The 27,990-nt window shown below is 38.4% G+C and overlaps 1 protein-coding gene across 1 annotated transcript; it reads left to right on the plus strand.

Moving 5' to 3' along the window:
* The first annotated feature begins 35 nt into the window (after positions 1 to 35).
* Positions 36 to 26,514, plus strand: bcap31 (B cell receptor associated protein 31). Its single transcript, XM_053504439.1, has 8 exons — positions 36 to 155; positions 2,958 to 3,058; positions 5,660 to 5,760; positions 6,302 to 6,446; positions 9,023 to 9,158; positions 14,556 to 14,685; positions 17,181 to 17,281; positions 24,613 to 26,514. Exons 2-8 carry the CDS (start codon positions 2,967 to 2,969, stop codon positions 24,649 to 24,651), a joined length of 744 nt encoding a protein of 247 aa, XP_053360414.1. The 5' UTR covers positions 36 to 155; positions 2,958 to 2,966; the 3' UTR covers positions 24,652 to 26,514.
* Positions 26,515 to 27,990: the final 1,476 nt, after the last annotated feature.

Raw genomic sequence — 27,990 nt, forward strand, 5'->3', positions numbered from 1 at the left:
CCACAATTCCGTTTAAACCGGAAGTCGACGCTGATAAATTGACGTTAGCCACGCATACCGGAAGTGAGACGCAGAAACAGCAGAAGTTTTGGCTTTCGCGAGCGCCTTCTTTCTGTGCCTCCGTATTTCTTTTTTCTGCAGGAAATTAATTATACGTAAGTATTTATTTACGTTTTATTTATTTACTAATATTAGTGTTGAAATATGGTGCAAAAGTGGTTGTTTGTGTGAGAAAGTAGGCGTGGTGCTTAGACGTCAGACTAGCTAGTCGGCTAACAACTCAATAGTTCAGCCTTCCCGCGCGCCGTTAAGCCGTCTTGTTCAGTTTTGTGATGATTTGTTTTTGTGTGTTAACATATTGAACTCCTATTTTATCCAAGAAAACGAGCATAAACAGATTTATCTTAATAAGAGCTGTAAATTTAAACCTTAGCTAAGAAGCAAGCTTGGTCCATTCGGTCACTTGTGAGTACAGTAACTGGAACTTTCTAGAATGTTCTATACTTTCAGATAATCTGTATATTTTACTTCATGAGTCATGGCTCTGATAATGTGACGTGTATTTTAAGTATTGCATCTTAAGATACACGTCACTTTGTAATATATATCCATGATGAGGCAATCCTGTTTGAGACAGGAGGTGGCGTTGTTGCCTTTGCCTACATCAACAAGACATAAATTACTAATGTGACACGTTAATAAAAACCAAAACAAAAAAATAGGTGTCCTTGCAGGATTTATGGTGGCATATATTCTTATCTCTAATAAAGGCAGGAATCTCTCTGTGTGTCTGTCTGTTGTATTTTTATGTTGAGAACAGTTCATACAACTGCTGCGGATGCAAGGGAGTGCATTTATTTATTTTTTTCGCATTTTTGTGTAATATGGATACAGGCAAGTTGTCATGAACTTACCTGAGTAGACCTAAAGAAGTAGCTTTAGCGGTTAGCCCTTTGTAGCGTGGATGGTAAACCCAAACGCGAAGTAACATGAGTAGGCAAGATAACCACGCAATTGTTTTAAGGACTCTCTTGAATGGGGAGCAAGGGATAAACACAATTTAACCTGTGTCCTATTAACACACACTCGGCGAATGCGTCCGAAGCGACATGGGCAAGGGCTAGTCATTTAATTGCGAATGAGGGATCGATATCACGTGTTAAATTGTGGTTTTTTTTTCTTCCCTTTTTCCGAATATTCGAATCTCAAAATGAAAAATCGAATGCCATCCCTCCAAACGAATATTCGAATATTCTGGTCCAGCCCTACTTCTCTTACTGCTTAAAGAAAAGACCAACTAATTTTAATTGTAGTTTTTTTTTAGCACCTATGCCAAGGCAAAGCAGTTTCCCTTTAGGATTATGATGTTCTTTCAATCTTGGCTTTTGAATTAGGTGAAAAGGCATGGTGGTCAAGGTTTGCTGAGCATGTGGAATCTGTTTCAAATCTTTCCCCAAAGTGAAAAAGAAAACAACTGAGCTTCAATGGGTGTTTTCACACTACACTTGCTGGAACGATTGCTCCCCTGTTGGCATGCATTCGCATAATTTTTCTCCATACTCAGCAGGTGCTCTTAGGTATTTTCACCCTTTAATGCAGCAGATGGCAGTGTGCACCTACTTGGTTTATGAGCCACTATTAGATGCACATAGATGAGGAGGACGAGAAAGTCAGTCTTCGCACTGTGCCTTCTTGAGAAAAATGTCAAGAGCTATTCTCATTCGATTAGTGAGCACGCTCAATCTTTCTCAAGTCGACTCGGTCACTGTTGCAGCGCGTGGAACACTTGTGTTCTCACTGATCAAAATGAACCAGACTTTAAGGTGAAGTGTTTTCGAAAACGATCCCGCAGCTCTAATGTGAAAATGCTATAAGACACTTAAAGACGTACTTGACTGCTTTTTGTTTTTTGCGGCATCAGTCGTTCCATTTAATAGACATGTGGCCTCTAAGTTTATGCTGGACACTGTGGGTTTGTACCTGCTGCTGCATCCCAGGATTACATCATGAAAATCCTTTTCATAACACACTAAAGTGTTGACTTAATATTGCAGTTATTAAAAAAAGGGAGCAAAAGAGTATTACTGTACAACACACTATCCAGTGTTAATGGGTTTCTTCCTCGGGTTTTCACACAGAATTTTTTCTTTTAAGTGTCACTTCTGGCTTGATCCCAGTCTCCATCACCATGTCTGTGATCCGCCTTTGCGGCAATCCCTATTTGCTTATTTATCTTCATAACTAACATGCCATCTTTACCAGAGTTCAATGTTATATTTTTCCTCCTTCTGTTTATCATTATACTAATGATATGGTTTATACAATGCTGTTTGAGTGGTGAAGTGAGTATAAGCCCTTGTTTTGGTAGCTCTACCTAAAAAGGGTGTCTCTGTCTCTCTCTCTCTCTCTCTCTCTCTCTCTCTCTCTCTCTCTCTCTCTCTGACGTGTGTCTGCTCAAACTAATTAGCTTTAACTGTCATATGGGTACCGCCGACCAGACCTTAAGATCACTTTTTTCTGTAATGGTGGCACTGCTGCTTTGCAGTGGCTGTAAATTTGGAAAGTTTCTTCACTCTTTCAAAAGTATTTTATAAAATGGAGAAAGAGGACAAGGAGGAAAGTATTTAGTGAGTCACTTAAGAGCGATGGGACAAGAACGAGGAAGATGATGCCAGAAGGTGGCGGTAATGCAACATAGTGGATGGCAACCGCCAGTAAACACTAAGAAGACAAGATCATTTGTTTTACTGCTCTTGGAACTGATGTGTTAATCTTCATTCCAACTACGCTAATAAAAATAACATTCATTTGTAACATTGCTGTGAAAACCTTTCGCAGGTATAACCGCACTACAGCCAGCAGATGAGCATCAAATATTTTAATATATAAAATATATGAATTTTTTTTCTTGGGACTAAATCTGAATTTTATTTTATTTTGTTTATTTTTAATCTTAGGTCTGCAATATGAGTCTGCAGTGGACTGCTGTGGCGTCTTTCCTGTACGCCGAAGTGTTCTTCGTCCTGTTGCTCTGCGTACCCTTTATCTCCCCCAAAAGGTGAGCTCTAGCCTCATTTTTCAGAGTGTTTCACATAACATAGACACAGAGATGAGGAATCTACCTGATAAACATGCCACGGTTCACATGACATCATCGCATTGTCTAATACTCACTACTAATCCAGTATCCTCACTGTTGCCAAGGTTACACATTCACTGCAGAAGAGAGATCTGTGGATTAGATAAGATAACATGCTATTTAAATTCGGTGTGAGTCACTACTTCAAATCTAGGTGTTTAATCGGTATGAGATCGAGATTGCCCATTTCTTCTTTCTGTTGGACAGGATGGGCAGATCCGTTACGAAGCTCTTACTACAGTTTAGAAAAAACATAAATGTTCCCAGCATTTATTCCGTAGTTTATTTGGGGGAAAATCTTTTACAAAACCAGAAGATAAAGTTTTTAATCTAATGTAATGGTACACAAAAGTCACGGTGTGGTACATATCTCTGCGTCGAAGTTTAGTATGTTTGTGGTAAAGTAAAGATCTGTTTTTGTCCCTCCCCTCACTTATTATGAACACTGGCAAACTGGTCATTTGCTGTACGTTTAAGGAATGCACAAAAAAAGGAGCTTTTTTGTTCTATAGATGGCACATTTAACCAATTTTGCACAACTTGGTGAACGCTTGTTGTACAGCATGTATTCATGACATGAAATGCCACTACACAGAAAAGTCAGCTTGGTGTAATCTCCTCAAACCCAAAGTTCCTTCATTGGTAACATGGGGATGTCAAGTCAACATGGCTGCACACTGCATCGGGAATAAAAAAAAGAAAATGGAGGTTCTTATTGTTAAATGAATTTATTGAATAAACAAGCGTTAGGTTTAGATTAATCAACATGCAGAAATGTTTGTTTATACTATAATGTGTAAAAGAAAAAAATACATTACTCATTCGAGGTAATTAACTAGCTTGCTGCACACAAAATGTTTCACAGTTTCTCTTTAACTGTTGAATGCACTCAAGTTAGAAATGATTTAATTCTGATTGTCGAATTGACGACGATTAGGCTGTGGTTCCCCAGTTATTTTAGAAGCATAACTTTTTTTTTTAAATTCTGGATTCTGAAAGTTAAATTTGAAAACGTGATTTTGTACACACATACAGTACCGCTCAAAAGTTTTGAAAAAGAATTAGGAAATTGTGTAGTCGGTTGTTATTTTAAGATACGGGCGTCAGTCTTTCTGAAGTAGTTCTCAAGAACAGTATTGTCAAAGGCTTATGCAAAACCCATCAAGCACCATAATGAAACTGGCTCTCATGAAGACCTTCCCAGGAAAGGATTGCTGCAGAGAAGTTCATTCAGAGTAACAAGCCTCAGAAATCAATAATTAATAAAACAGCACTTCAGATTAGAGCTGTTATGAAGGCTTTACAGATCATGAGTAGCAGATGCATCTGTTCAAAGGAGATTATTGGAGATAATCCATCATCAGCATGAGTGTAAGTAGGTCAGTACAGTCCGCAGTACTGAGGGGAGAGCAGCTGCCTGTCAAACCCATATCCAAAACTAGTCACAGAAGCACTTTCAACAAGAAAATGCATTTGATAAAATAATAATTTTGAACAACACCTACCTTTACAGGTATAAAGCATCTAACATGAGGCTGAATACTTTCACCCCGTCAATTACACCACCTGCCAGTCAGAGTTAGATGGTGGACGATATACTGTATGTTGGTGGAGCAAAATAATTGGTTAAATAAACAAACCAATTGTAACCTGTTGATGATAAATGGTGTTTGTAGAACTGTTGTATAAAAGCAATATCACGCTGGACTACGTGCTGTACATTTAGGCATTTGGCAGACGATTCCAAGAATTGTGCTTGTCGGATACGTCTCGTATCCAACATTTTACTGCTGTAGTACTGAATATCAGCACGGCCGTGATATATTCAGTACTTCGGCCGCGCCTTTGTGCCTACTGATCTTCAGTAAAACAGCACGACCTCGAGTGCGATATTGCTTAATTAATTTTCTCTACAGAAATGACTTGTGTAAATGCTTCCCAGCAGCAGTGAGTGTGTGTTGAGGAATTTCTCTCGTCCTGCAAACTGCCCCTCTTGTCACTTGGATCATGTGTGCCCTTTTGAGTCATGAGGGGAAGTTATAAAGAGCTAGGAATAAAATGCATTCCAGCCTTGTGAAATCTCTCCCCCTTCACCCTGTTGTCAGGTCTGACATGCTTGAGTAACCAACCTATTTAGAATTTTCTAAAGATTGATTTTTGAGTATGTTGGATACAACACGTATCCGACAAGCACATTTCTTGTAATCGTTGAGACAATGACTCTTTGAAAATTTGATCTTGTAATGATCTTGTAGTGAACTTAATGTCTCAAACACCAAATAATAAAAAAAAAATCTTTAAAATTCCATCATTATAATACATGTCTAGTAAAACAAACCAGAATACTTAAGTGTTCTTGTCGATCACCTGTTCTGATTTATACTGGACAGTAATGTCACAAATATGGCTGGATTATTTGCTGTTGTTTGCTGTTTTTGTATTATATATTATATAAAAAGATATTTTAATGTTTAAGTTGTTGAGTTTTGTGGCTACATGACATCATCTTGTTTTTTCTAGATGGCACAAAATCTTCAAATCTCGCCTGATGCTTGCCATTACGACGTACGGGAACACTGCCTTCATTGTGATCATCTGCATCCTCGTCTTTCTTCTAGTTGGTGAGTGTGAGAGTTCATCACAGATTAATATAGATCAGCACTGTAGGCTGATCAATTTACACGGTCGTTACTTGTATTTATTTAACTCGAGTTAAGAGCAGGATTAGCACTTAATATTGTTTACAAACATGTGTCATATACCAGATTGGTATTATAACGGCAATCATATTAATATCGTTAAAACTTGCGTATTTGTGTTTTGTAAACAGTGTTCATGCACATGCATATTATGAGTGATTATTGTCCCCTAGTGCACTGCAGTGGGTTTTATAGTGTTACAAAATGCACATGCTGGTACAGACACACATGCACACAGACGAAACACGATATGGCAATAAACCCTAATACAAACAAACATGCAGATGTATATTTCTGGGTTTAATCATCCTCTAAAGACTGAGCAGTACATTGGCTCTGATTTAATTTTAGTTTCCACAGACTGGTTTAAAAGGCAGGATGTCTTTAATTAAAAGCTGGTAAACGTATACGCGTAATAGTGCGCCTAGCATATTAAAATGTCATTGTGTGTTTGTTTTCTCAGATGCATTCAGAGAAGTGCGGAAGTACAGTGTGACCGACACGGTGGATCTCTCGAACAACCCCGTGGCCATCGAGCACATCCACATGAAGCTGTTCAGAGCACAGAGGAATGAGTACATCGCCGGCTTCGCCCTGCTCCTCTGCTTGTAAGGCCCACTCTCTCTGGCTCTCAAGTTTCTGTTTGCTTTTGTGTCTTTGTCTTATTATTGTTCTCCTTGTGTTCTCCTATTTTTTTTTCCACTTCAGTTGTATTTGTGTGCATTTTTTCCTTCTTTCTTTTTCTGCCTGTTGGTCTCTTTTTGCTTTGTCTCTTACTTTCTATCCTTCCTCTCGCTCTGCTATAGTTCGAGATGAATAATATAATTACCAATATGTTGGCAATACAAGTTGTCAGACTTAACAAGCACCGCCCTGTGATAAACTGTCTTTAACAGGTGGCCTAACGGAAGTTTGGGAATCAGACCAAACACTCTAGTCGTTCCCAATTAGAAATATCACAGAAAATTTACTGCGTTTCTTTTATCGCCCATCTGCCTGCTGATGTATGTGTGCTGTGTGGGTTACACCTGCGTGGGTTTATGTAACAGGTCACCTGGTGTAAATAGTGTGTAGGCACTATATTAATCAGGAGCGGTGGAAAGAACGCCATAGTGAACAGGGGGATCCCGGATAGTTTCCGTTTACAAACCCGTCTAACCACCCACCCCCATTGTGCCAATCTGCATGCTTTCTCCTTAACAGTCACCAGCTTGTATAATCTCTGAATGACGTGATATTAATATCCGGCTACCGGAGATACAAGTGCTACTACTTTTCCCAGCTGCCAGATTTGGGAATATTTAGACGGAGCATGTGACTCAACAGCAGGTGATGAATATTATATTTAGCTGGTATATCTGGCACAAACGCGCTGACCTCTGTCTCCGTGCTCATGTTGCAAAAAGAAGTCTCGGCATATCAGAAACCAAACGCACAGCTGCTTTGTCATGTGAGAAGTGACTTTAAAGAGAGGAGAGAGCGTGTGCAGTTAGGGGAATGTGCTTCTGCAAGGGTTAATCAGTTTGTGCAAACTAAATGCGAAAGGGTTTCCTGGCTCGAGTTACTGTGTTCGAGTACAGCGTGCGCTTGCTCTGCACTCGGTGTAAACTGTTAATGCGATCTGTAGATCCGGAATGCTAAAGCAAACCTGGCCATTGGTGCGCTGGTTCAGGGCCAGCTGGAATCCAGACAATTGACATGGGGTCCCTTGTGTTTGAGGAAAGTACTCGCGATGCTCTAAGTGCATCCTGTGACTCTTCAGCCTGTCCTGTGCTGCTGATCGTCTCGCGTACAAGCTGTTCGTCACGTATGCTAGATCTGATTCATCAGGGCGTGTTGTGGTCAGTGTTGGCACATAGGCTAAATGTGGTTTCTCCCCAAGGCACATCCTTTTTCTTTTTTAAAGGTGTTTTTAAACCAAATTTAAAATGCACTTTGATCCTGTGAAGTGCATCATGCATGACTGAAGTGAACGTTTGACCTTTGAGCGGTGGACGTGGAAGAGTGTAATGACCCAAATTAGATCGGCCAAAGGTCATAGTAGTGCTAAATAAGCTGTAGCTAAGCACAAGTAATTCTATATGTATGTTCCACTGATGTTAAAGCAGCACACTAGGTGTTCTCTTCATGGGACGTCGGGTGTATTTTGAGTTTGCAGGTCCTCAAAGACATGCCCCAATCATGTTCCTATCTCACTTTTCATCTTTCGTAAACTACTTTTAAGTCTAATTTTAGGTGTGTCTACACCTCTTCTTTACTTTGTATGTAAATACACACCGACTTGGCCTGGTACAGGGCTTCGGTGGATGTGTTGTTCCACATTTAAGCACACGCACATCACAAACATTATTAAATCACAAAACGATTAAAAGAGAAAGTAGAATCCACTTGTCCTGAATTTAGACGTACAGCATTTGTTGGACGCTTGTTTCTTTTTCATTTCTCCTTTTAAATCTTTGCTTTTTTTTTGTCGGGTCATGAGAAGAAATCGTTTTAATAAATGCTTGTCCTTACATCTGAACAAAAAACGTGCTTTGTTCATGTGATTTATAGTTCTTGTATGTGGTTGAGGGAGTGCACCATGCATGGGATATTCATACGGGTCTTGTGTTGTAAGCGTTGAAGCTTGTAATACTGATTCTTTGTTGGTTGATTCAGTTAGCTGAATAGTTGGGTAAGGTGTTGTTGTTTTTTGTTTTTTTTGATTCGGTAGTGATTCGCATTTTTTATTAATTTATTACGTTAAAATTTATTTAACGTATAACTTAACCAATTATAGCTTGTATGCTTTTATAGCCAAGTATAGCTTTTCCGAACCTCATGCAGTAAATACAAGTCGCTTTCACCTTCAGCAAATACTCATGTTTTGCGAGAGCATTGGTGCTGCTTCTTCCTGGTGGGTGCAGTACTACCACCACCCAATGGACTGGAAATTAGCACACATGGCATTAAAATGCACAACAGCACGAGTGGTGCAGCATTTCAGGCATACATTACATACGTTGAGTAGTTTTAGTGCCTGTAAGAAATGTTGCTGCTTGAGATAAATCAGACAAACATTAATGCTAGTGAATAAAATAAAATCTGTGTCCAAAAGTCAAATAGAATTGACTGTCTGGCTAGTGTTCTAGTAAGCATCTCTCAATAAAATTATTAATTAATTAAAAAAAAAATTGTATCTCAGGTTGCTGCGACGTCTGGCCAGCCTTCTTTCCCAGCAGGCCACGCTCATGGCCTCCAATCAGGCTTTCCAGAAACAAGCAGAGGGTGCAAGCGATGCCGCTCGGAAGTACATGGAAGAGAATGAAAAGCTTCAGGAGGTAAGAATACACACACTGACCGCTGACACAACTTCTCCGCTAGTGAGCGACTAATTGAGTAATTATCACCTAAATTGCCGTTTAAACTTTGCAAATAAAAAAACAAATCATTATGCAAATTGATGGCATGAATGTAATTCCCATTACAGTGCAGTTGCATGGCTTAGAGGTCCCTAATAGGACTTAATGTTTATGAAAATGTATCTCTATGTACTACTCAGGTGGAATGATATTTTTGGGCATATTTTAAGTCCATGGCGGTGGATGATTAAACCTTTTATTAGTGTAATTCTTATTTTAATCCTGACTAAAAAAAAAAGTTATCACAAAGTAATTGACCGGAGGTTATCAATCTGACTCCGTAGCAGCACTCCTTGATCTACACCCATCCCTTTGTACCTTTGTTTGCATCTGGCTCTCAAAGTAACTTAAATTTCTGTTTACCACATCAATTTAGTCGAGACCTGTCGCCTCTCTCTCATACAGCATTCTTAGGTTGATGTGTGGAAGTTGTAAATGTGATCCTCGATGACGATCCTGTGATCTTGCACATAGTGACGCTTATCTTGGTTTGACTTGTACAGTATAATTTAGGATATTTAGTAATAGTAACCTATTTAGTACTTAGTTCGTAGTTGTTAGAGTAAACGATTTGGGCTTTCTAAGCAAAAAAAAGCATATTTGATACTTTTATATGATTCCCTTTTGTGGCTGAGCCAAACAAAATTTCTCCTACGTATTGAAGGATGCCTGAAAGGGGAACAATATTCCAGCGCTTCTGCCTATATCGCTAAACGTTTGCTACAAATAATCAGAGAATACAAGGCATACCGACAGCCTGAAGTATAAATTGATTCAGGGACTCTTAATGCATGCAGGTTAAGTAATATAGTGTGTGCATGTATACTGAATTAAAACCAAAGCTCAGGTACATAGGAAGTGTTGATTAAGAGTTACAGAGATTAGAGAGTGTGCTCCACTTTGTCTAAGAATATCAACTTGAGGACAAAATATTCTTCCCTACCTAAAAATGTTCAACCTCACCAACCAACCAACCAACCAACCCTCAGAGATACAGATGACAAACACCTGCCTGCACAGCATCAGACTGGGATTTCAAAGGATGGCATTTTCTTAATGGGACAGATATACATGCTTAATAGTCTTTCCAAGATAATAACAATCCTTTAAAACAACCGTTTTAAAATCATGGCTTGACGCGCTCTGAAGTCATAACATACGACATAGCCATAAAGGAATTACAGATGTAATGAGGATTTGGTACAGTAAGATCATGGATAATGGTGATTACTTACAAATACAATACTAGTATCTAAGAATCCAAATGGAGAGAAGTACTCCAACCAACTAAATGACTCAGGATTTGTGAATTCGAACATTCAAAGCTAAAATCACGAAAGTGGGAAGTTGGCCCTTAGTTGCTTCCACAATCTGGCTGTCCTACTTTTAAATGAAATAAATAAAACTTTTTGACCTTTTCAGATTTTTTTAACATAGGAAAACGCTGTAGACTTATTAGTTTGCGTTTAACATGGGTGTTAAATACAGGTAGTCCCTGACTTACGAACATTCGTTGATACAAATAAATCACAGAAGTGGCTCACATGTATTTGACAAATAATTAGACACTGCAGTGCACCGGATACCAATATTTACAATTATGTGCAATATTTTTAGTATTTAAGTGAATGTATAAAATGTCTGGTAAAAAAATTTAAAAGTCCAGGCAATGAGTCGGTTTTACCGGTTCCAATGAATTAGCCCGGGAGCACGATGATAAAAATGTCTGTCCTGTAAAGCTGTCTTAATGTTAAATAATCCTTATTTCTAAAAATTCGAGACAGAGTTCACGGTCCAACATGGTGGAAAACAGCTCTGAGACAAATTTTTTTTTGTCATGGAGTTCAGGATTCCCATCGCAATGTAAAGGCGCAGAGACCACACTGTTACAATTGACGTGCGATATTTATTTCCTTGTGCGCGGTAATGTTTTTTGGCCACATGATGGCAGTGTGGGGAATGGGGACTGATTTAGGCAAGAGGATTAGTATGCTTACCATTATATTTACATTTAGGCATTTGGCAGACGCTCTTATCCAGAGCGACTTACAAAAAGTGCTTTGATGTTTACAACATTGGATACATAATTCGACATATATTCATGTCAAAGGCGTTAAAGACTCACTTTGTCAGATTTAAGGTCAAATCGGACTAACAGTGAGCATCGGAGGTTAAATTTGTTCGTAAGTTGGGGACAAGCTGTGTTTTTTTTTCTTTTTTTTTTTTTTCTTTTTTTATAAGTAATGTTAATGTTTGAATATCCTTAAGGTCAAGGAGTTAAATCTCCCACTGCAATTGAATTAAACCCACTTTCCTAGTATTTGTGGTGGTGCAGCTGTTTGTATTTGAAAGAAATTTTTTTTTGACTAACAAAATCTGTATGGTTTATAATACCCTGGTATACAAAATTAACAAAGCCTAAATTTTAGGTGTGTAACTTTTGATCTTTTGTTGTATCTACAGTTCTAGTGGTAACATGTTGGCTCTCGGGGCTCAATCACCTCACGCAGCCTGATTCTCAAGTGGATCTGTTTGTTGTAGAAGCAGTAAGTCAGCAAAAAGGAGTATTGTAGGAGAAAAAAGGATCTATACCCAGATAGAGTAACAAGTGCTCCTTTGATCAAAATAGTTTGTGTCATTCAATTAGAAATTGTATTTATTTAAAATGTATATATATTTTTTAATTGATGAAATTAAAACCTGAAAATGCGAGGTTGAGGGTTAGAGGTGGTTGACGATCCTGGACATGATGCTGGTTTGTACCTTGCAGTGTCCATCTAAGTAACTCCCTTCTTCACACTTGGTGTTGCTCTCGTTTTCAGAATAGCATTGTCCCATCCCCGTAGAAAATAAATGTGAGGTATGCAAAACATTCGGCACCAATGTGATATTAACACACTGTTGCCTTTCTTTCTCATTGACCAGGACAATTATTGGTGCCTTTGAAGTCATGTATACCGAAGACGGCATTTAATGGTCATGTGTGGTGTTGAAGAAAAACTTTTAATGCAGTACAAGCTATAGGAAAAGTTTTATTTTTAGAAAATAATGTGGAGGAAATCTATCGCTCTGAAAATGCTGACATTTTTCCACTTGTGTGGTGTTTTATTTCCCCACTCTAGAGGGCGATATTGTACACTTGTATAATGTTGTGTTAAGGTTGTCAGGTAGACTGATCAACCTTAACATGACATTATAATTGCTTTTTTGACTTTTTTTATGTTCTGTTCTTAAATACTTGGATGGTTATGGTATTTTGTTAAATATATATATATATATGATTTTTTTGTCCTTTTTTTTTTTAAAGAAAGGAGCTTTTAATGTTACGAGAGAACAATCATAAACCAGATGCTTCAGTGAAGGTCTTTTGATAAGCAAAGAATAAGATAACTGCTTTTCCCCAATGAACTTTAGTGACCGTGCATTCTTGTGCAAGGTTTGTGCAATAAACCTCAATCGCTTCCTCACGGCAAAGTTATTTCTACTGAGAAATCTGAAAAGAGTTGCATATTTGGGCAGAAATGGATCGTTCCTGAGATGACTGTGGTGAGCTCGTCCTCCTTGTGCCATGCCCTCAGTGAACGCTGCTGAATCTCAATAATTCTTAGCATCGAATAATTCATGTCTCATCCCATGCTGTCAAAGTTCACCACGCTGGTGTTTGATTTCATGCCTGTCGTAAGGACCTGGAGCACCACAGTAAACCATAAATAAGATGTGGACGTGCTGTTTTGAGATTAGCGACTTGTTGTTCAGAAATTAAAACCTATAAATCTCTAACTGATAACGTGATCTTTTACACGCACACAAGCACATGACATGAGGTGCTGTTGTCAGGTGCTCCTGCTATAATTCGCCAACACTGTGTTGCTTTTTTTTTTTTGTTTGTTTTGTTTTTTCTCTCGGGTGATCAGAGGATAAGGCAATGGTCATAGTTTTCAGTCAATTAAAAATAGTTTATTGGATGTTAATTGTAGTCATGTGTGTGTATGTATGTATATTCGTTTTTAAATAAAATTTTATATATATAAAATTTTATATATATACAATTTTATTTACAAACAAATATAAATGTATAAAAAAAAAAATTTTTTTAATAGCGTTGACAATTCAAATGCCTTGATTTGGAAAACCTTTGGATCTTAAATACGGTTAAACCTTTGGATTTTGAGCATAATTTATTAAATGCGTGCATAGATGTTAACTATATGAGTGATGCGCGCGCACACACACTGAGACTGAGCATGGGAGATGATTACCCATAATCCCACAGCGCAAGAGAGAGAGAGAAGAACTAGGGTCAGTTTTGATCACGTGATGCTCTGCAGATAAAGCATATACATGCGACTCGTTTTTCAAGACCTCGCTCGTTTATCGAGTTAAGATGTATTTTTAAATAACTCCCAATCCAAGGTTCCACTGTAGCGTTTTTGAATCTAGGGTAAAATGATTTATACAATGCAGTCTCTAATGCCAAGTTTTTCTACCATTCTGTGCAAGCATCATTGAGGGAGGTAAAAGGAGAACGGACAAACTGGTTTGAGCTGACAGGAGCTGTGTAGGCTTCTGTAATTTGATAAAACACTGTACAACCGTGGTGAGCAGAAAAGCATCTTAGAAAGACATGGGCATCACAATCTCGAGCAGAAAAGCATTGCTTTCAGACAGGAACTGCAATCTGAGGCTACAGACAAGCCTTCACATTATATTTATGTACTATCCAGTACTCGTCTGTGTTTGCAGTCACCCCGAATTATTTTTTTCGGCTAATGGGACTGGAAATTTAATGTGGTTCTTGAACTTCTTTTGACAAAAATGATTATTAAGTTTTAATCGAAGTAACGGTTTATTTCGCAGGCATCGAACTATTGAGTATTTTTGCCTGCTTGTATCAGCGACTTGTTTCCAGGACTGTAAACAGTTATTCCTTTCCTACTTTTGAAGGCGTGGGTGATCAAGAAGCCCTTACTGGCTGTGACATTAAAGCATGCCATTTTCTGCTCCTTTTTTCTCTCTGTGGCCTGTTTTTATGGGCTTTTATCTTTTCAAAACATCAAAACTGACTTGATCCAACACCCCAGTCTTACCCTAAGTGTACGACACACCACAGCCTTGTTCTGTTCTGAAAGGATTTTAAACAATGCTCTGGTCTCCATAACAGGACGGTTTCAGTAAGGTATTTCAACCTACAGTGCCCTTTTACCAGCTATTTAAAAAAAAATCACTATGACACACTGATTTAATAAGGCAGAAGCTTTCATTTGGGAATTGCATTGATGAAGCTCACCCTACTGAGCTCTGTGTATTTATGTACAGAAATTGAGGGATGCAGGAGTGGAGATCCCGGAGGCGGGAGCCAAGGCTAAGGGCAGCGCAGAGGAGGAGAGCAAGACCCTGAAGGAGGAGGTCAGACGGCTAAAGGAAGAGCTCGAAGCCAACAAGAAAGGTACTAGTCTGCTTGCTGGGGAGCTTTTACTCCCGTGGCTGTGCGGAAAGAATGATGAAACGCACACAGAGTAATAAAAAGAGTTGTGATAGTGATGTACACTCAGCAAAGACAGGCATTGCCTGTTTAAATGTCAAAACTGCTAACATCCAACAAAACTACTCATTATATTTTCAGGTTTCCATGTGCAAAATTGTTGCTTAGAAATATATCTTATATATTTTATGCAAGGCTTAGTCATTTTCGATTGTTCTGATGATGTGTAATGAATAATACACATACTTGTTTCACAAATTTTTAGATTAAGCATTAATTTTGATTTCAAGATTTTGTTAATTCTAAACAAACTTGGCAAATAATTTGCTCCTACCACACATCATGATGTGCTGCTGCCAGTAAAAATTTGAATAGTTTAGAGGAACTGCATTTTGTAACCACTTCAATGTAAAAACATGTATATATAAAAAGTATTTAAAAACAATTGTCCTGCGAGTGAGGCAGTGCAGCGATGGAAAGTGATGCACGTATTAATGCACGAAAGAACTGATATGTAATAATTTCGCGAAAACCGGAAAACACCAAAAAACACGCTTGCATGAATTACAGTACATATAGAGGGGTTACAACTGTATTTTACATACTAGCACTGCGGAAGACAGCAGCAGGTTATGGGTTCATCTTGCATTTTTTATTTTGTTAAAGGCTAATGTATTAATTAAAATAATTTTAATTGTTTTTATTAGTTTTGTTACAAAGCCTGCATGAACATTACAGAATATCAAGTTATACAGTATATCATTACATACTGTAGTATATTCCCTGCCCATACATTTATCAAAAAGAAATTAGTGTTTGGACAATGCTAAATTTTAAAATAATATACACAAATACAGGAAATGAAATAGAAAAAAAATACATATATAATATACATACATACATACATACATAAAACATGAGAATTCAAATTACAGTCATTACGTACTATTCCACCTTATCTGTTTACATATTGCTTAAAAGGAAACCACCTTTTTAAAAATCCTTGCTTTACCTCTGTCAGACATTTCTTTAGTCCACTGTGAAAGAACAGGCCTTTGGGTGTTTTTCCGTACTAAAGCAATCATGCGTTTAGCTTGTATTAAACTAAAATCTATGAGCTTCTTTTTGCTTATATTTACTGACACATTTCCAGGATATACGTATATGCAATAAACATAGCTTTGGTTCCAAAGGAATATTTTCACCGGTCATTTTACAAACCACACCAAGAACCTCTTTCAAGAACATTTGCAGATCTTTACACTCCCACATACAATGAAACAATGTACCAACTTTATTTGGGGGCATTTTTAGGGGATTAAACTATTAACTACTATCTAATATAGGATAACTACTATTAACTACGAATATAGATTGTAATTATAATCTAAAATAATGCACCAAAATACTATGTTTGAACGTTTGCATCGGAGTTTCTAGTTTAGTGAGAGAAAAAATGAAAGGCGTGCACTGTGGGAGGGTGGCACAGTGGCGTAGTGGTTAGCAATGTGGCCTCGCACCTCCAGGGTCGAGGGTACCCAGCCTTGTGCCCAAAGGCTTCTGGGACAGGCTCCAGTGACACTGTACACAGGATAGGTGGTACAAAAGGTGCATGAGTGGGAGTAGTTTGAATTTAACATTTTGTCAGGGTTTTTAATAATAATAACGCTTTGTGCTGTGCTTTGTATGCAGGCTGTTTTTATCATGGGTGAACATAATCTTGCTCTTGTCCTTGATGTGTTCGAATTTAACTGCATTGTTCATGGTGCTGATGTTTCACTTCCGTTAACACAAACATTCAGCCCATTTGTAGAGAATTAATAACGCCCCATTTGCAGCGTCTATTCAGATTCCTTTCAAACGATGTGAATAGCTTATGGACGTTCAGTTTTCACAATTTTTCAGGACCGCCTATTCAACCAAACACCACTATGACTGTCAGGATGTTGCTCCTGCTTGTAATTATTTTACCAGCCCTGTTAGGAGTTTGGAGGAAACCTAAGAGAACCTATTAAGTGACTCTTTTAGGCCAGGTCAGTGTGACCCTGTTGAGATGAGCAAACACGGCAAATAACATTTAGCATACAGACAAACAGCAGTGTGTATTTAAAGTTAGTGTTAATTTCATCTCCCCCACACACAAGCATTTAACCTCTCACTGCCACTGACTGATGCCTTGTTCTTCACTGCCATGTTTTTCTACAAAATTTGCCCCCACCCTTGGGTGTCCTTCCAGTTCCTAATTTCCTCATTAGGTTTGTTAACAGGGACTGAAACACCAATTCTAGTAGATTCTGAAATCCCTTCTCATGTTTGTGGTCTAGAAACTGTGTGTGAGGACTTCATGTTACGTAGACTCTCCGTCTCACTCTGTGTGTAGGTGGTTGAGTGTTAATTAGATAAAAATACACAGTTCTTTTTTTTGACTTGTTTGTTTTTCTGTGTTTGTTCCCGTGCAGCTCTTCAGAAGTCAGACGGTGATGTGAAGGCGATGAAAAAGCAGGCAGAGAATCTGACAGTCGAGTATGATCGCCTGCTGGAGGAGCACGCCAAATTACAGGTACACACCTGCACACAACAACACAAACAAACTGTTTGTTTAATTTCAGTAAGCTTTCCTGGAATGACGTTATTCGGTTACAGTAATGCCAAGCAACAAAGAGAAGCACTGTTAGGAACAGAACATGTTTATGGGGGAATATAGAGTTTTGAACAGTTAACTTCAGGACGGTGTCCAGTTTTTGACACGTTGCATAGAAAAAAGAAAAAAAAACATAAATCTATTCACGGCTTAGTACAGTGATGCAGCGCACTACGTTTGAGCTCAACTGGACTCAGAAAACCAGCTATTGGAGCGGACTCCACCAACGCTCAAGGGCTACCCGCCAGACTTTTCAGACGTCCCAGTGTTTCCCACAAGTCTGAAATATACTTGCGGTGGTAGCCAGCAAGAACGGCCTGGCACTACCAGCCAGCACAAACAAAAAAATACATGTGACACTTAAGACAATACTTTGACTAATTTAATATTTATATTAATTTTACATTTCAGTGATTCAACATACTAATCCTCCCCTCCATCTATTCATATCTAAAGAGTACGACATAGGAGTAAATAAAATAAGAACTAAATACTTTTTAGTGTACAAAGATGGCACTGTTTGTCAGAGCAGGTAAAAACAAACAAAAAAAACAGCATTTTGGCATTTTTGGGGGGATTACCATGTTTTAATGAATATAAGTAGGGATTATGCAATCTTGTTGTTTTATTTAGCGCAACCTAGGTGATATAATGAACTGAATTTTATTTTAACCAACCATACAAACTTGACAATTCAAAAAAATGGTTACATAGATAAAAAATTTGCACAGATTCACAAAATCATGTTTTTGTAGTTGTATTTGTTGGTTTCTGTGACAAACAATAAGTTAAGTTAAGCTGTTAAGTTAATAAGGAGCATTTTGTGAGTTCTACATTTTTGCGACATCATTCCCATATTCCAGAACATTTACATGTTTTTAACCTTATTTACAAGTAATAACAACTTGATTCTACATGACATCAGGAAACCAAAGTGCACAGTTTGATGCCTGAAGTCTCCCACACTGGCATAACTCCTGTTTAAGCATTAAAAAAAAAAAATTCTTTGACCAATGCTTTGCTGCAGCATGAATCTGAGCCACTTGAGTTTTAAAAGTTTTTAATCTTCCTGGGAAGCGTGTGACTCGGCCCTATGCATTATCTTGATTGCTCTCTACATTGATAAGCAAAATACAAATGAAACCCTGTGTTCTTGCCTGCTTGCTTTTATTGATTTAGTTTATTTCTCCACTATCATCCACAGCTGTTCAAAGGACAGCCATGTAGTCGATGATTTAAGATAAGAAAATATGGTCTCGCTCGCTGATAAGTCTTGCTCTGTATAAATTCCTAGCAGCATTAAAAAAAAAAAAAAAAAACCTGTTTACAATTTTTGCTCTTCCTGCTAGTCAAGCCTCATGGGTTAAGCAAGTCTGTTCCAGACTGGAGGTTGAGCTAATTTCAGGGCCAGAAAAATGTAAAAGTAAATGTAAAGAAGAAAGTAGAAACTGGAAAGAATTGGCGAGAGAATCAGGAAGCTGCACTGATGGTATAAATTCCAATTAAATTATTTTGTATGTTAGAAAACTTCTTTATATGGTGTCAAAGACTGTCCGTAGTCTTAAAGGTAATCAAATCTATCTCCGGACTCAAACTCCTTCTGTTTTACCTAAACAACCTCCTGTAATTCCTGTGCATTCATCTCAGATAGCAGAGAGTCTGCTCTTAGTATAAAGCCTTAACCCTGGTGAAGGAGGTGGCATGAAGGCTAGTACTAAAAAAGAAAGCATTAGGAGTTTGAATACCACTGAGTCACTTAAGTGCTTACAGGAAATCATCGCCCTGAAACATCACTCAGCATATTCTTGCAGACATAGAATTAGTGGAGATGTCGATGCCAATGCCAGACTCTGGAATCCAGAGCAAAGTGCACGGAGTAACGGCAGAGGAAGAGAAACTGCTTGAGATGTGAGATGACCGGTGAGATGTTTGCCGTCGTATCAGCATGAAAGCTTTTGAAAACCGATCTGTTTGAGCTTGATATACGCGACAAGAAAGTGAGAGAGTCAGATGGATTAAATGACTCGATCTCCGATTTCTTAAAGCAGAAATAAAGCAAGGGTTAAATCCCACATTGCTATCAAGCAGCTAGTCGAGTAGCGTTCTGGGTAACGCGGGTAACCACCATGCAAAGGGTGAAAAAATATTAGCACCACCTCAGAATTTATTAAGTTTAGAATAAATATTGGGAACCTCTTAGTTGCTTGCATAATTTATGAATGTTCATAGGCAGGCCATTTAGGTCAGCGATTCATCACATTCTATCACATGAGTGCCAGAACCAAGAAGAGTCTTAATGCATGTCTTTAATGAAATAGAGCTAAGGGAATGCAGCATAGAGCAGAGGTTCATAAGTGTCATCCGGGTGTTGCATATTTTTGGCCATGCACTCAGGTATCAGTGTTTAGATACATATACTGGTCTTTCTAGTGTTTTATGTGTAACTCTGGCAAAATGCCATCTTGGTAATCAGCTTGTGGAATATTGTGGAAGTGAAAATAAAAGCTAGCCCGAGGCCGCCTCAAACTAGACATGTATAACATAATATGCAAGTAATTGTGCCTGTAAATGCATACCTGTATTTCTTGAAGGTTAAACCCACACGGCAATTACTGTTCATGCACTGGTTCACTCGGCCCTCCAGATACGACTTGGACTCGTCTAAAGCACAGTGCGGCGAGCGCCGAATATAAAAAAAAAACAGAGCCGCTGCAAGTGTTTCAGACTTGAGTAATCGTGACCCCGGCCGTGCCTGGACGAGACAGGATTGTTTGAAATTACATGGGGAGTTGGAGCACAAGCATCGTACAGACTGTGCAGTGCTTTGTGCTTCAAGCAGTTGGGCTTGTTTTTATTATTATTTTTATTTTTTAACTGCATGAGGTGACCAAAATTATGTGAACATGTGGGTTTTTATTGAGAGGGAAATTGCACAATTTTTTCCACTGAAATAAAGTCAAATCCGGCAAGACCCGTTTTACAAGGTTTCGAAATTTAATTTTTACAAACAGTTTAGCAAAATGACAGGAGTTTGTAGAAATATAATTATATATTATGCAAAATCTATTATCTCTACAGTTCCACCTTGTAACTTGAACCAGCTTGCACTAGTTTAATTTAAAAACTTTACCTTGTTGGTTTTGAATGATCATATGATTTCAGATTTATTACTTTTTTTGGTCGCATGCAGTTACATGTTTATAAATTGTATTAAAGGTTCCATGTTTTACTGTTTGTTTAACAAGTTAACACAGGTCTCATGGCTTTCCCAAGGTGTATGTGTTGATGCTTTAGCTACTGTAAAATTATCTGGTTTTATATGTCGTCACCAAGCCAAGAAAAAAATTGTGTAGACCCATCGGTCTGTCTAAAAATCACCAAGTGACTTGTGCATTATAGGTCCCCTTTAAGTCGCACTGTGTCCTAAACCACATCAGCAACTCTGTATGACATCAGTAAAGAACTGGATGTTTTTTTAAAGAACAGATTTTGTTACATTAGTGCTAAAACTATAGAATAAAACTACAAACAACAAATACAAACACAATTGTTGATGTTTGCAGTAAACATAATGTCTAAATTAGGCTTTTTCTTTTCATCATTTATTTAAACGCACGAACAGAAAAGTAAATATTTTGCACGGAACATATACATGTTGGTTTACCGCCGTTAGTCAGCGCCGCTGTTTTGGAGCCGTCTCATGAAGGCCGTCATTGTTGCATAAACTGGCCTTGATCCCTGACGGGAGCTGTATCCGGTAATGACTAGCGCTCCATATATCAAACACATGGTGGATGAGAGCTTGCCTTCTAAAACCTTGTATTTATTACTAGGCTTTTCCTTGAGCTCTGCAACACCTACTAATGACTGACTTTACGGTACATGTTGCTTTTCTGTTTTCTCTAAAGAATGTGTGTAAATAGTTACCCCCCCATCTTCCCCCCCAATCTTCCCCATCTGCTATACTGTGGCGTTATAAAATCTTAAATACTGACCCATAATTGTGAATTATAATGGCTAGGTCTCTGGAGAAATAACAAACGTGGGATTTAAGGGAGAGAAACTTCTTGTGGAAGTTTTATTTTGCACACCACAAACCTTGCCCATAACCTGTCACACATCTTGATAAATTCCTGCTTTTTTAAACATGATTTAAATTTTCTGTATGCTGCACATAAGTGGTTTTGCATCTTGTCAGAAGAAAATCTTGTGGAAGCCAAAGCTTTTTCGATAAAAAAGAAAAAAAATGTTGTTCCATCTAAGCTCCAGACCTTCGTTCTGGTGAAGATTTTACCAGCATCTATTTTCCCGTCAGTTTTCGTAACTCTCTGCGCACTGACTTGGTCCTGATTCAGCTAGAGTTCACGGGGTTTGTTTCAGTGTTTCACCTGCCCTTCCAGAATTTTCTATGGAATTGTGATGTGCTGAGTTTTAGGCCAAGAAACTGTCGGTGTTCATGCTACTTAAAGAAGGCGCACGCGGAATTGGCTCTACATTTGCTATCCTGGAGCATAGGAGTGTCAGTTTTGTAGTTCTGCTTAGACCTGCACGAAAAACAGACCTCAGAGTCTGACCAACAATCTGACCAGAGGCTTTTGTGCTCCGTTTCTTAGAGGTGTTTTAAAAGGAGCAGTGCCTGAATGTCTGCCTTAGGTTTCAATTTTCAGTCAGTAATTTAAACTTTAAATAATGAGGGTGTTACTCTTACAGCTTCTAATTAAGATTTTACAATCTCCTACTAGAAACCAAACACAGAAAACTTGGAATTTCTTCCTGAAAACCCTGAAAGAAAGTAGCTGTATATACAGTGAGGCAAAAAAGGATTTAGTCAGCCACCTATTGTGCAAGTTCTCCCACTTAATAAAATGAGAGAGGTCTCTAATTATCATCATAGGTATACCACAACTGTGAGAGACAAAATAAAATCCAGAAAATCACATTTGTAGGATTAAAAAAATATATATATTTTTTTTATACAAATTATGGTGGAAAATAAGTATTTTGTCACCTACAAACAAGCAAGATTTCTTGTCTAACAGACCTGTAACTTTCTTAAGAGGCTCCTCTGTCCTTCATTCGTTACCTGTATTAATGGCATCTGTTATCAGTATAAAAGACACAAACTGTCCACAACCTCAGTCACATTCCAAACTCCACTATGGCCAAGACCTAAGAACTGTCAGGACACCAGGAACAAATTTGTAGACCTTCACCAGGCTTGGAATATCTGCCAATAAATCTGCAATAGGTAAACAGCTTGGTGTGAAGAAATCAACTGTGGGAGCAATCATTAGAAAATGGAACACCTACAAGACCATTGATCTCCTTCGATCTGGCGCTCTCGCGAGATTTCACCATGTGGTGTCAATCCTGCAGTGCCAGACGTGTCCCCCTACTTAAGCCAGTACAAGTCCAGGCCCGTCTGAAGTTTGCTAGAAATCATTTGAATCATCCAGTAGAGGATTGGGAGAATGTCATATGAAACCAAAATAGGACTTTTTACCAAAAGAGTTAACTTGCCAAAAAGGCAAAAGAATGCTAAGTTGCATCCAAAGAACACCATACCTACTGTGAAGCATGGGGATGGAAACATCATGCTTTGGTGCTGTTTTTCTGCAAAGGGACCAGAACGCCTTATCTGTGTAAAGAAAAGAATAAATCGGGCCATGTATCTTGAAATTTTAAGTAAAAACCTCCTTCCATCAGCAAGCGCATTGAAGATGAAACGTGGCTGGGTCTTTCAGCATCACAGTTATCCCAAACACACCGCCCGGGCAACAAGGAGTGGCTTGATAAGAAGTATTTCAGGGTCCTGGAGTGGCTGAGTCAGTCTCCAGATCTCAACCCCATAGAAAATCTTTGGAGGGAGTTGAAAGTCTGTGTTGCCTAGCGACAGCTCCAAAAACATGAATGGGCCAAAATACCAGCAACAGTGTGTGAAAACCTTGTGAAGACTTGCAAAAAACGTTTGACCTTTGTTATTGCCAACAAAGGGTATATAACAAAGTATTAAGATGAAATTTTGTTATTGACCAAATACTATTTATTTTCCACCATAATTTGCAAATAAATTCTTTAAAAATCCTATAATTTTTCTGGATTTTTCTTATTTTGTCTCTCATAGTTGAGATATACCCATTTATGAAAATTACAGACCTCTCTCGTCTTTTTAAATGAGAGAACTTGCACAATCGGTGGTTGACTTAATACTTTTTTGCCCCACTGTAATTGTATTTGTTGCTTAATACCTCTTACAGGAAAATTTGTTTGACACTGTCTACAGTTTGCTGTTATGGTGGAGATAAATATTAATATATTCCCCCCACTATGCAGCTTGACTGACATCAAGCTGTGCAATTCCAAGTTCCAACTTCCTTTTAATTCTATTGCAACATTAACAGCGAATTATGAAAGAAGGCTCTCATCTGCAATGGTAGGCTTCTCATCTGCAGTCTGGAAGACATAAAATTTCTAGCCACTGGCTACAGCTGGAAGCTTGAACAAAAAATGGGAGGGATGTGTCAGAGCTTTGGCCTTACTGGTTTGCCAGGGCTTTCCCCAAATATTGATTTGGTGAGGAATTATAAGCTGTTAAATTATTCTAAGGTGTGATGTATTGCTTCTGTACATTTCACAGTGCTCCTTGACCATGGGGCGTAGCGTAATTTACTCACACACCTCAGACACAATGTCAGTAAAGTCTTCAATGTCAGCAGGAATACACCAATCACTCCTATTTAAGTTCATTTTGTGTTTGTTCTGTATAAGTATTGAGTATTGTTTTTCCATATTTTTAAAACCCAACCGCCATCATAAGCCTCCTATAATAAAACCTAGACTTCTCCATATTAACTTAAACACCTCTCCGGTTATATTAAACTTCCAGACACCTAACACACAGTATGAGCGCGAATCAATCCCTGCTGTCTGATATCAATCACTCAATGAGGATGGTTCATCTCAAGGTTTCTTCCTATTGCCATTTCAGGGAGTTTACCCTTGGTGTCATCTCGGCTTGCTCATCAGGAACAGGATCATTTTGATTTGTGCATATTTTCTCACATACTTCATTCTCATTTTCATAATTTTCTTTTGATTCTGTAAAGCTGCTTTTCAACACTGACCATTCATTAAAAAGCACTGTATAAATAAAATTGAATCTTTCACTCTCCGAAGTTACCGAAGATGAGTTTATCTCAGACTCTTCTCACCCTTTTTTTTTTTTTTTTTTTGTGATTTATTTTTTCCAGGCATCGTTTGACGCTCAGCACGACAAGAAGTCCGACTGATGGAACTGACGCCACGCACCTGTCTGCCTCACCTCTTTCTCCCTGAAGCCAAGTCCACGCATCACTTCCTGTTGCTGGATTGTACTGTACAGGATTTAGGAGCGATCTCAGCCTGTATGCTTTGCGTCTAATTACGCTTCATCGTGTGTCCTGTTGTCTTTTTCTTTTTTTTTTTTTTTGGTTCTCCCCAAGTTTTTTTTTATTTTATTATTATTATATAAAACAGTTACAGATGTCTTTCTTCAGAATGTAACCTTTTTTTTTCCCCTTTTGTTCTTGTTAAATTTTTAGATTTTTGTGAGTGTGTGGTTAAATGGGAAACAGGGAGGCGGAGGGGGTTAGAACTGTTTCTCATAATGTTTAATATTTTACTAGGACTAAATATTTGTGGATTATGATGGGGATGATCAAGTTCAGATGGTAAAATGGTATAATTATATAACTGTTTGGCGAGAAATCTTTTCCAGTTACGTGAAATTGTTTTAAGGTTTTCTCTTGTAGATATTTTTGCCTTAAAAGGAGATAGTTCGGTGAGTGCTTGTGTTGTAACTAAACCCCGGTGCCTATGTGGCTTTTTGGTGTTTGGTTTAGGCGTCGCTACACTATACACTTTCACTAAGCACTAAAGACTTTTAGTTTACTTTCGCATATTGCACCACTGTATGTTCCTCTCTCTCTTTCTGCCCCCCCCCCCCCCTTCTTTTGTTTCTCTTTTGCTTATTTTCAAGTTTTCATTGTAGGAAAATAATCACCTCTGCTGTAGTTCACTGAAGTTGCAATTCCCTCACAGAAACACACTGTGGACTAGTTTGTTCCGGTCCATACTGGTTTAGATTGTTGTCTGTGAAGCAGGCAGGGTTGCAATCACAGTGACACAGGCAGCTCAGGTGGCATTTCCAAACATCACCACATGGTCTATCAGAGTTTTCCCCCAACATTATTAAACCGCTATAGGTTTGTGATATACTGGAGGCAGCATGTTTACAGTCGTCCCTATATTGTCTCTCCATATTGTCTCTCACGCTTACCGACTTGTCACAAACCAATAGCTGTTGTTTGGTTGGTTGACTCTAATTGATGTCAAAGGCAATGCTATAAAAAAACAAAAAAAACATTATAGCAGGGTGTTCGCTCAGCTTGTGTGTGGACGAGAGATTGTGCAAAGCGTTCAAGGGCTTAACGAAAGTCTTTCCCATCTAAACTGGTTAGAAACACCTTCTTCGCATTAACTCCATTAGTCTCCTAGCAAATCACGATGCCACTCTCGAAGTTGAGCCGGGGGGAATCATAAAGGATTATGGGATCTAAAGGTAAATAGTTCATAGCTCTGTCCTCATGGACTGTTTAACTCCATGAAGGATAACGAGAAATTTAATCTCCACCATGGCCACCAGATCACAGTTCAGTTTCTTCTAAGAATGGCAGTGGGTGAAACATTAACCTCACTGTACCAGGCACTTAACGTCTCTGTATGTTTAAAGAGGCTATATTTGATGCTGGTTGTCGTCACTCTTGCGGTAGTAGGTTTCTATGGTGACATTTTTGGATTTTAATTTTGTTCGGTTATTTGATGAAATGAATCGTCATTGATGTCTGTAAATAAGTCAATGAATAAATGGATATACAACTCAAACCAGTTTTAATTCCAGTCCTTTTGTTTTTCTGCTTTTATTTTGAAGTTTGCAAAATGTAGCAGTAGTATGTTAACCATGCTCTGGCTTATTTAGTAGCATATGGTTAGATTGTGGTGTACTGATTTCCCAGCATGCCTCACTTTCATCTGTATGACCAGTTCATGTGTTTGGGACTGTGCTTCCACCAAAGTTGATAAAGTGCATCTATTAAAGACATCATTAAGAATAATTGTTCTTTTTGTCTTCGTTTTTTCTTAATATTGTGCAAATGTGAGCCCTGATTGCGTCGAATCTACACAAATGGCAGTGCAGCAGTGCCTTTCTTTTGAAATTCATCATGTATCGAGCGAGGAATGGGCAGTGCGTGCGTGTATGTGTGTACTTCTGGCCAACTTGACCGACTCTGCAAATTATCAGGCTCCTAATGTGAATCAGAGGATTGAGTTCAAATCATGCAGAATGAACTGGAACTGCCTGTCTGTTATAGATTTTCTCCAAAAATTGTTTTTTAACTTGATTGTTTTGGCTGAAAATAAAACGTGCATGGTTTATCTCGTACCCCAAAATGGTTTGTAGTTGCAGAGTCTGAAATGTTATTCTTTGGATTTGTACACATGCTTTGTGTTTTGTTGGATTGGTACACGTGCCTCTAAACAAACAGCATGTCAATCAATCTGTCTTTGACTCCTCATAGCGTCTGCACCACTTGGGAATCCGGGAAGGTATGATTCTTCTCTGTGGAATGAGCCTCCAGTTTTATAACAGTATATAATGCACACAGTATATATTATTTTTATATGTATACTTAATCTTTTATAACCGTCAAAGGTAATATCTTTAACAGACGCTGAAGAGTCAGTTTGATGGTCTGAAGTATTTTGAGAACCCGTTCCTCCAGGTCTAGTCATATTGACTTGCCTGGAGCTTATGAAGGCTTGAAATGGCTCTTAACATCGTATCTGGGCTTCCTCTATGGCGAGATTGTTCCTGGATCGAGTTGAACTTTTCACAAAATCTGATTCTACAATTGATCGTTCTGCTCTTAAGCTCAGGGCTTCATTAGTTAAAATGACATCACTGTGTATGCCTGTTCGCTCACAGGCGCTCAGCTGCCAACTCAGGAAAAACCAAAAGCACTGACGTAGGACTCGAGTGAAAAAGCCCTTTATACAAACAGTGCTTATGTGAGAAAGGAAGTTGTAACGGTGACAGTGCTGCTAGTGTTGCCCCAAGTGTAATAGACCATCGAGTGAAGCCAAGAAACAATCTGCTCGATCCAACGAGCCAAACTCGCTACACTCGGCACTGAAAACAAGGCACTCCTTACTGCTTTAAATTAGAAGTTTGTTCTGTGGACATTAACGAAGAATGAGTATTTTGCTACTCGCAGGGCTTGAGAGAGTGCAACAACTCTAATGTACGGTCTGATAATGACCGTGTTTGGGACGATAAATTATCCTGTGATGTTAATGCTACCATCTATCTTTCGACTACTGTGGAAAAGTTGTTTGATTATTGCTGGTTATTTAATGGAGTTTTGCACTTTCTGGGTCTGCTTAAATTTCACACTGTGGGGTTTTAAACGAGTAATGTTTTTACTTCGAACATTACACTTGGGTTCTCAGTATTGTTCTCAAATCTTTTATTTTTTTTTCTCCCCTATTTTGCACTTCTTTCACTAGGTCTTTGTTTATCATACTTACTG

Source organism: Clarias gariepinus, chromosome 9 (assembly GCF_024256425.1).
Source record: "Clarias gariepinus isolate MV-2021 ecotype Netherlands chromosome 9, CGAR_prim_01v2, whole genome shotgun sequence".
Taxonomy (NCBI): Eukaryota; Metazoa; Chordata; class Actinopteri; order Siluriformes; family Clariidae; genus Clarias; species Clarias gariepinus.

Bases quoted from the DNA above. Each gene is read 5' to 3' on its own strand.
- bcap31 (XM_053504439.1), top strand. From the start codon at position 2,967: ATGAGTCTGCAGTGGACTGCTGTGGCGTCTTTCCTGTACGCCGAAGTG. The intron at 6,447-9,022 runs GTAAGGCCCACT...ATTGTATCTCAG, and splicing joins TTCGCCCTGCTCCTCTGCTT to GTTGCTGCGACGTCTGGCCA. The intron at 17,282-24,612 runs GTACACACCTGC...TATTTTTTCCAG, and splicing joins AGGAGCACGCCAAATTACAG to GCATCGTTTGACGCTCAGCA.